The sequence below is a fragment of the Myotis davidii genome, unplaced genomic scaffold (assembly GCF_000327345.1).
Source record: "Myotis davidii unplaced genomic scaffold, ASM32734v1 scaffold534, whole genome shotgun sequence".
In the NCBI taxonomy this organism is placed as follows: Eukaryota; Metazoa; Chordata; class Mammalia; order Chiroptera; family Vespertilionidae; genus Myotis; species Myotis davidii.
In genome coordinates this window covers 6334074-6344037 of record NW_006286678.1, presented here as the reverse complement: position 1 = coordinate 6344037, position 9964 = coordinate 6334074, and the positions used below count along the sequence as shown (strand labels likewise).

Sequence of the window (9964 nt, the reverse complement as noted above, 5' to 3'; positions counted from 1 at the left end):
GTCTGGTACCGTGACAGCGAGTTCAGCATGTTCACCACCACCTCGCGCTCTGGGTCCGCAGGTCCCCAGCCCCGGAGGCCCAGACAGAGTCACAAGAATGGGAAGAGACAGGGTGAAAGAGAGAGGGAGAGAGAGAGAGAGAGAGAGAGAGAGAGAGAGAGAGGAATAGGGACAGAGACAGGGTTACACCCTCTCCAGCGTCCAGGGCCCTCGGCCCCCACCTCGTCCCACAGGTCCCCATCCCACTCTTTATGGCCTCCTGATACCCGTCCCCCTTCTACCTCCCCCCCCGACCCCCCATCCGTTACCATAGGCATTGAGTGGCTCCGGCTTAGGAGGGTACTCTAAGGGCATTCCTCGAACTGCTGTCTCCATCCCGGCTTCCTGGAAATGGCACACACGCTACCTCAAGCTCTGACCTGGAAGGACCCCCTTTTGGGGTTCTCCCTCCCGGCACCCCAGACCAGTCCCAGGACGCGCCTAATCCCGTCCTCCAGACGCTCCCCTCTCTGCCCCGCCCCGTTTGGAGTTGTCGCCAGGCAACGCATTTACTCCGCCTACCTGGGGAGGGGAGAGGGGAAGGAAAGAAACTAGTTGGACCCGGTAGGCACCTGAGCGTCTGACAGCCCTACCTCAGCGTTTTCCTTTGGTTTTACCCCTTTTTGTCTAGCTGACTCTGTTTAGCTATGTCTCCGCGTCTCTCTAACAGCGTGTTTTCAATATTGCCTGCCCATGAGAATCCCCTGGGAATTTGTGAAAAGCCCTGCTCCTTGAGGAAGTTCTGATTCAAAAGGGTTCAGTCAACCTAAGGTCAGCCATCAGCCTACAGTGAGAGGCCCTGCTGAGGCCTCAGCGTCTCCCACACTCTCCTCAGACCGGGGCTGCCCCAGACTCCTCCTCCCCTTGGATCACTCCCCTGTGTTTTACCTGCATTGCCTCTGAGTGGCCTGATTTTCCCTCCTTTTGTCATTGCTGACATCACAGAGGGGAGAGTAGAGCAGGTAGACAGCCTAACACTGCTCCTTGGCCAGTGGAAGGAGCCAAGTGGCAAGCTTAGGCGTATAGATTGTCAAGGAGTGCCCACTAGCCTATCCCCCATAAAACCCAGCCAGAAATTGGGACCCAGTGAAGCCAGTCCTGAGACTGGGCCCCAGTGACCTAGCACAGCTCCACTCCTGGGTTCCCTTGTCTCCTGGAAAATACAAACCCTAGTGTCACAATTTCACCGATGGGAAGGAGGCCTGGAGCATTGCTGATGGGAAAGGGATGAGTAATTAATGGTGAAATATGTCACTGTGGTTTGGGAGGTGGAGGTGCGTGGGCATGTGTGCCCAGACGCCATCTGTGCTGAGCCCAGTAGATACCTTAGGCAGCCGGGGAAGGCATGTGGTACACTTGTTCCAGCCAGTGCAGCAGCAAGGTCCCATTCTCCATGCGTTACCCCAGTCACTACACAGGTAGCTGGGGTTGCATTTGTCTGCTGGATTGTAAGGGTGGAGGCATAAGACAGTGTTACTCCTTATTCTACCCCAGGATCCCGGACTTCCTAAATGCTTCTCCTTTGATCCCCAGCACAAAACTGGATTCTCCCTGATTTCCCTCAGGCCAGTCAAAGCCCAGCCTGGACCCATAATTGTCTTAGACACTGAGATACATCCCATTTTCTTTATTTGTATTTTACTTTTTTGATAATCACCTAAGGATATTTTTCCATTGTTTTTTTTTTTTTTAAAGAGAGAATGGAAGGGAGGGAGGGAGAGAGACAGAGACAGAAACAATCAATGTGGTGAGAGAAACACATCAATTGGTTGCCTCCTGCATGTGCCCCAACCTGGGTTGGGGATTGAGCCTGCAACCAATGTACATGCACTTGACCCTTTAGTCCATGGGCCAACCTTCTATCCACTGAGTCAAACCAGCTAAGGCTGCAGCCCTTTTTCTACCTCAGGCTTGCTTCTACGTGGGTCTGGATCCTTTGAGCTGATCGCTTTTTATCGTGGCACAACCCTCTCTGAATGAGCCAATCTGGAAACTGAGCCTCTTCCCAATTGCTCCCTCTCTCTCATCTTCCACATTTATTTCCCAAGTCTGCTTATTCTGCTTCCTTAAAACCACTTGAATCTATCCTCTCTTCCAGTTTCCCATGATCTCTCTATATCTCTGCAGTGCCTTAACCCAGAGACTATATAATGTTGTGATCCATAGAATGGACTCTGCTTATCCATAGAATGGACAGACTGCTTGTCTTCAGATTTCAGCTCTGTCAGATATTCGCTGTGTGTTAATTTGACTGAGTTAATTTCACTGTGTCTGTTTACTCAATTTTAAAATGGGGGTAATAGTACTGTCTACTTTATAGGGCTGTGATGGCATTGAAATTAATTAGCATATCTAAATACTTGGAACTTAGAAAACTATTATTAGCCTACTGGTCTCCCTACCTCATTTTTGAAATCCCACAATCCAATCTCTACTCAAAAGCTCTGGCACTTTTTTTTTTTTTAACAGATGTAAATCTGACCAAGACACTTCCCTACTTAAAACCTTTCAAAGCCCTATTCACCTAATCACCCAAGTTTGTCCAACAAGGCCCTCTGTGATCCACTCTCCTAACAGTCTGAAAGAACACATATGAGAGACATTAGGAAAGGAGGTCTAGGAGCCCTAGAGGAAGGGCAAGTGTGTGTATGCGGCATGGTATTGGGATTTGGAGTTCGGGTTGGTGGGTTGGACATACTGAGTTGGGGACATTCATGTAAAGATGACTATAGTCAGATGGAGAGAGAAATTCTGATGAGAGGTTGAGGCTAGAAATAAAGACTTGGAGTTGTCAGTAAAGACGTTGGTTAGATGAAATGGTATCAGGAGAGGAGTACGGAGAGAAGAGGGCTCAGATTAGCACTCGGAGGAACCCAATTTTTCCAGAATAGTTGACAAGACACCCAGGAAGTTGAGGCATCAGAGAAGCTGGGTAAGGAAGGAGTTTCAAGAAGTAGAGAGTGGTCAGAGAGTGAAATGCATAGGGTTGGTCTCGTAAGGTAAAGGTTGAAGAGCATCATGGATGTGGTAGTTAGAACCACACAAGAGCAGTTTTAATGTTTGAGTGTAGAAGATGCAAACCCCCAGTTTCAACTGGATGAAGATTTTGTCATCAATCTTTTCAACAAGTACTTATGAAGCTTGGTGCTATTTTTTTATGCGGAGGAGGCACAGCTGTGATTAAGACATGACTCTCTGCTCTTTGGGGATGTATAGAGCAACAGATCATTAACATCTAATCAAATGAGAAAGATAATTTCTCATAAGGTGTAAGAAGGAGCGAGGAAGTAGAAACAGTGAGTACAGACTGTCTGAAAATCTTGGTGATGAAGGGGAGAAGGAAGAGAGACTTTTTAGGCAGGAAGAGATGGAAAAGGATGCTGGGTGGAAGGGGAGGTGTGGGTGGTGTGGTAAGGCCAAGGGATGCAGGAGAGATGGGGAACTTGACGAAAAAGGGTCACTAAGAAGTTGGGAGGAGATGGCACTTGGATTTGTTTGGAGGAGGTTAATACTTCCTCTGTCTCTGTGGGGATAAGACCTAGGCCTGTTCCAGTTCTTTGGCATAAACAAGGAGCTCCCAGAAGACAGGGCTGAATCTCCTCCAGGGTTAATGTCAGGTCAAGTGGTTTGGGAGTCAAGCTGGACCTGTCATGGGGGAGATAAGACTGAAATATGATCGGGTAGAGGTCAGGATCCAAGTTGGGTTCAGATGGAGTGTCATTGTTGGGGTCACTGAATAGGGTCAGAGTTGGGCAAGGGGTGAGGCCCTACCTTCCTTTTGAGAAGGCCAGTATTTCTCAGGCAAGTAGGGGTGGCCTGGTATGGAACTCTTATAGGTGTAGTCCCGCACAGCACATTTAACCATCTTCTCTAGGGCTTCCTGATCCACAGGGCGCTGAAAAGTCTTAGGCGGGCCCTGTGCAAGGGGAGAGGGGAGGAAATGGCTAAGTGCACAGAAACTCCAGCCTTGGAGTCCTACTGGACTCAGATCCAGCCACTATTGAGAAGGTCAGCCCAGGTGGGTCTCCCAACCGCCTCCCTTTTTAACATTTCATTTATTTTAAAAAGTTGCTACATTTTAATAAACCAAACAGTTCTGGCCATGCATGATGAATATCAAGGACAAAACATATTAGAAATAACCAAAGGCAAACTAAAAAGTTATGGGAAATTCTTTGTTTGAAATGCCAAGGTATTTGGTGAATGTATGTATAAAATAATTAAGTTCCACCAAAGTTAATTTAAAAAAAACCCAAATAGGACAACACATGAATATTCTCTACCCCCCAAAAGTAAGAAAAATAAATCAGAAAAAGTCCCAGATTTCAAAACCACTACCCGTGCCTAAGGATTCCCACGCCAGCCTCTGTCCCCTCTGAATAGTTCTCTTATTTGAATTGCCCTTTGCTTCTTTCTTTTCATCTAAGACTAGGGCTTAGAGCCAGGCACTTGACTTCAGTCAGAGTGGTTTTCTGATGTTTTCATTTCTGTCTTTTTTTTTTGACTGGGTGGTTCTTAAGGACAGAGTCGGAAGCTCCTGCTCTTTCTTCAGACTGTACACTACCTGTGTTTAATTTTAACTCAGAAAACTATGATTCGTTATCTATTCTATATACTAATTCCCTGTCAGTCACATGTTGCAAATATCTTGTCTCAGTTTTTGGCTTGTTGTACCTTCATTTTCTCTGTGGTATCTTCTGATGAACAAAAGTTCTTAATATTAACATGGTTGAATTTATTAACCTCTTATGTAGTGCTTTTGTGATTTGTTTAAGAAATCCACCCACACTCTAAGATAATGGAGACAATGTCTTATATTTTCCTCTAATATAAGCCACAGTTTATTTTCCTTAAGCCTTTAATCTGTGAGGCATTGCTTTTGGGGTTTGGTGTAATTTAGGGATCAATTTTATTTTTATCTATATGGATAACCAATTGTCCCATTAAGTATCTATCTTCTCCCACAGATTTGCAATCTCACCCAAGCCTGGGTGTTGTGCAGTTTCATCGTGAGGCATCTAAATGTGGAATTCCTTCTATTTATTCTGTGGCTGTGAATTCATTTCTTTCATTAGTTCTGGAAAGTTCAGAGCTTTTCCCTCTTCGGATAATGCTTATTCTTTCTGCTTTTTGTTTTTTTTAAAGGACACCAAGGGGATGTGTGTGAATTTTCTCCTATCTTTCATACTGCTTAATGTTTCTTTCATATATCCTATCTCTTTGTCTCTCTGTGCTGCATTCTGGAAAATTTCTTTCATTCTCTCTTTCATTCCACTGAGGCTTTTAAGCTGTGTCTAATCTGTTCTTTAACTCATCCAGTATCCCAATATGAATATTTGGTTTTAACACATATGGTTTTCATTGCTAAAATTCCTATTCAGTTCTTTTCTTACATTTGTCTGATACTTAAAAAATACAATCTCCTATTGTTAGCTCATTTTAATAATTTCGCATTTTACTTTAAAAATTCATAATTATTTTGTAGTCATTAACTATTAATTTCAATATCTGAAGTCCTTGGCCGTTTAAGTTGGTTGTTTCTGCTGACTGTCACATGGTGGTTTGTTTCCTGATAGCTCTTCTTGTGAGCTCAGCTTTCATTGGCCTTATTCTAAAGGGTACCTGGAAACATACCTTGAGAATATTTTTCACCATAGAAGAGATACATACACTAATCGTGTGTGTGTGTGTGTGTGTGTGTGTGTGTGTGTGTGTGTGTTGGGGGCAGGGAGCTAGAGATCACTGAACTTTCTGGTTCAGTTTGGAATTTGCAGGTTTAGTTCTTCCATCTTTAGCTAGCTGAAGACTTAAACTCCTGCTGGTAGTGCCGACATTTGTCTTCAGGACAAGCCTGTCTTCTAAGTATACTCACCACTCACCTCCATGAGAGGACACAACAAAATGAAAATTTTTATGCAGGACCTTGCTGTTCTGAAGCAGGAGGGTTTTCAGAATTTTCTAGACCACACTGTACTGCGAGAAGCAAAAGCCTTTCCTTCATTTCTTTAAAAAAAATATGTTTTTGTTGACTTCAGAGAGGAAGGAAGAGAGAAACAATAATGAGAGATAATCATTGATTGGCTCGAGCCCACAATCCAAGCAGGTGCCCTGACCGGGAGTGGAACCAAGGCACTCAACCACTGAGCCTCGCTGGCGGGCCTTCATTCTTAATCCCACTGCTACTCACGGAAGCCATTGGGCCAGGTTACTAAGGGTTACTACATCCAAGAGATTCCCTTCTGTGTCGACATTTGATACCGACCTTTGTCTAACAATGCTATCTTGGTTGGCTTCTCTGACTTTCTTCCTATCACTCTGTCTCCTTTTATGGCTCTTCTTCCTCTAGCTCCCCTTTAAATATTGATATTCTCCACAGTTCTGGGATTGGTCATTTTCTTATTCTTCCTTCACAACCCTATTCACTCCTATGACTTCAGCTACGACTGATATATTGAAGATTTAAAAATATATATCTGTAGCCCAAACTTCTTTCCTTTGCTTCAGAGCTAAGTATATCCAACTATCCACCAGACATATTTTCCTGAAAGTCCTTGAATATTTTTGCCCCCAAATCCATTCCGAATCTCTCTCTATGATTCCAAATCTCAATTTGTAGCACTGTCCATTCCTCCAGTTGCCAGAGCTCCCAATCCAGGAATCATACTAATCTCTCCCCTCTTCTTTATATACTGATGGTGACCAAGACATGTTGATCTATTTTTTTAAATTTTTTTCTATTGTGTGTGGAAAAGCAGGCAGGCGCGCTCATATTTTGCTGGTCAGCATGTAAATTATTACAAACCTTATTACAGAAATTTGAAGTGTATATCAAACATTTTTAAAATGTGCATGTCCTTTCTCCTAACAATTTCATGTCTAGGAATTTATCTTTAGGGAACAGTTGATGCATAAAAAGATAGATATGCCGAAACCGGTTTGGCTCAGTGGATAGAGCGTCGGCCTGCAGACTGAAAGGTCCCAGGTTCGATTCCGGTCAAGGGCATGTACCTTGGTTGCGGGCACATCCCCAGTGGGGAGTGTGCAGGAGGCAGCTGGTCGATGTTTCTCTCTCATCGTTGTTTCTAGCTCTCTAATCTCTCTCCTTTCCTCTTTATAAAAACTCAATAAAATATATTTAAAAAAAGAAGATAGATATATACAAGAATAATATTAGCAAAATTTTATAAATAATCTAAACTTCCAATAACATATGATTTCTTAAATATACTAATATCTTGGTACATTCATAAAATAAAATAGTATAGAGTCATTAAAATTATAAAATATGTGTCACAAGGAAAATGACCTGCCATATGGCTATACAAAAAAAGCAAGATTCAAAATATTAGTATACAACATGATACAATTTTCATAAAATATATTTGCTTCCTAAATGGGCATATAATAATAAATTAACAGTGGTTATTTGGGGTTGTGAGATTATAGGCCTTTTTTTTCTTTGTGTCTCTTTGAGTTATCCCCATTTTCTGCATTAAGCAACAAATTCCCCTTTTCTCTGCCACAGTCTATCCTTATCTCCCACATACATCCTCCTCCCTAATCCTCTGCCATCTCACTCTGCTTCCTGCCCTCGGCCCCAACCCCTTCAATCTCCTGCCACTGTAGCCAGAGGAGTGGCATAACTCACAATCTAATCATGACACTCACAGATTAAAAAACCTGGAACATTATGTCCTTATTTCTTATCACAGCCTGAGGCTCTTCATGGTCTGCAGGCTCCTCTCCCTTGCACTAGTAGTTCTCAGTCCCTGGTGGGCCCCTGCCCCCAGGCTGCCCTATGGAAGCCTCCTCGCCCTGAATCTCTTAGTAGACCTGCCCTAAAGTCCCCGGAATGCTCTCCTCTTTCCAGCTCTTGGACCATTGCCCATGCCTTTGCTGGGGCATGTTCCACACAGCACAACCCTACTTTATTCACTTGTGTGCTGAGAGCTCCTGAAAGACAGCCTGGCACATGTAGATCCCCAACAAAGTTTGTTGGATGGTGCATACAGCTAATTTCCCTTGGAGCAGTGGTTTTCACCCTTCTGGCCCTTTAAGTACAGTTCCTCATGTTGTGACCCAACCATAAAATTATTTTCGTTGCTACTTCATAACTGTAATGTTGCTACTGTTATGAATCGTAACGTCAATATCTGATATGCAGGATGGTCTTAGGCGACCCCTGTGAAAGGGTCGTTCGACTGCCAAAGGGATTGCAACCCACAGGTTGAGAACCGCTGCCTTAGACAGTCACCATTAGATTCACAGATCTCTCCATTTTGTGCAAGTGGCATAGACAGATACAAGGAGCCTGATATGCATGCACAAAAACATGACTATTGGACATTTTCTGGCATATCCCTCAGGCAGTCTCAGGACCTTTGCACGTTCTGATCATTCTGCCTGGAACCCTATTCTTTCAGCTCTTCACCTGGCTCTCATCTAGGTCTTCTATGACCTCTATTTGAGTAACTCTCTCTGGTTACTTTCCATTTCCACTACCCTGTTTACTTCCTTTATAGCATTTTGGATAATTTATAAAAGTCTTGTTTATTCCTTGACTTATCTAACTCCTTACATCTCCTAACTTGGTGTAGCAGAGCACTATGAAAGCAGGATCTTGCATTATTTTATATATCATTATAAATTCCACATCTAGGCAAAAGAATAAAAAACACACATGCAAAGCTACAAATAATTACAAAAGTAACTATAACCACACAGTGCCAGTCCATCCAGACATGCATGGCCATACGCATTAGCCTGCCCCTGTCCCCCACCCCAACCTCTACTTACCCGGCTCACAAACTTGTTGGGTTCCCAGGCCCACAGAGGTGGGTCGTTATAGACCTTCTTGATGGAGTTAGGAGCCCTGTAGGAGTCAGTGTAGGTGCTGATGGGGGTCCTGGTCTTTCGGGAGAAGAGGAACATAGTGGGGTCTAGGGAATGCCCAGGTGGGCTCTACCTACCAAGGGCTCCTGCAAACCATCAGTGATTCCCCCCCTTCCAGATCGCCCACACCTCCAGCCCGGCAGGTGCCCTTAGCTGCTGCGATTCCCTTCTATGGAGGAACTCTCAACTTCCCTCGCTCACAGCTTTCCTGCTCCTACCCCACCCTGCTACCCCCTCCAGGATGGGCACTGCCCATTATGATATCACTTGGCTTAGTCCCAGCCCTGAGGAAGTGAGGAGGTCCAATTCTCTTCCTGCTCCAGCCTTTTCCTCCCTCAAGTCTCTCAAAAGAACCCAATTTTCAAGAGTTCAGAGGGTCCCTGGAGATCTTCGAGGCCAACCTTCTCACTTTGATGAAGATAAGTGGAGGTTCCAAGGGGTCAAGTGACTCAATGGGGTGATGTAGCAGGTCAGTGGCAGGCTTGGCCTGGGAACCCATGAGTGGAGGTAGAGTGAAATGTGCATTCAGAGGATCCGTTTTCTCCCCTTTCCAGCCCACCTGGCCCTGGCCCACACCCCAGGTAGGGAGCTGAGGCTGACTTGTTTGATGCCTTTAATATCATTATTTGTGTTACACGATACACAATCAAGGATGATGGTCAATACTGCGATGGAAATGTTAAAAAAAATATTATACACGGCTCATGTCTTCCACACACCTTCCTGGAAATAAATTAGTGAGCACGGAGAAACCTGGCTGGGTGGCAGCCAGAGCTGAGGGTTGAGGGAGTGTTAAGGCAGTATCTACAAGGGGGAAGAATGACAGGGGGCAAGCTAAGGCCTCAATTCCTCCCCTCCATCCTCCCAGACAGGGGAGGAGGGAACCACACACTTCCTAGACCAGAGGTGCTGGCTGCCTCTCCCCACCACTTGTACACTGCCTCAGTTGGAAGTCCTTGCCTGCCAGGGAACTAGGTATGTCCTGCGTGGAGGGAGTGTTCTGTTTCCTCAGGGGGACAGAGGGGCTCAGTGG

General features: G+C 44.8%; 1 protein-coding gene across 1 annotated transcript in view; it reads right to left on the bottom strand.

Moving 5' to 3' along the window:
- The window catches only part of LOC102753747 (chromosome unknown open reading frame, human C9orf24), a 12561-nt gene extending 2603 nt beyond the window's left edge, over positions 1–9958 (bottom strand). Inside the window, exons 1-5 of the mRNA XM_006758570.2 lie at positions 8836–9958; positions 3811–3955; positions 1365–1480; positions 309–384; positions 10–49 (exon numbers count right to left, since the gene is read on the bottom strand). Coding sequence (XP_006758633.1) covers positions 10–49; positions 309–384; positions 1365–1480; positions 3811–3955; positions 8836–8970 — 512 coding nt within the window. The 5' untranslated portion in view covers positions 8971–9958. The remainder of the gene's footprint in view (positions 1–9; positions 50–308; positions 385–1364; positions 1481–3810; positions 3956–8835) is intronic.
- Positions 9959–9964: the final 6 nt, after the last annotated feature.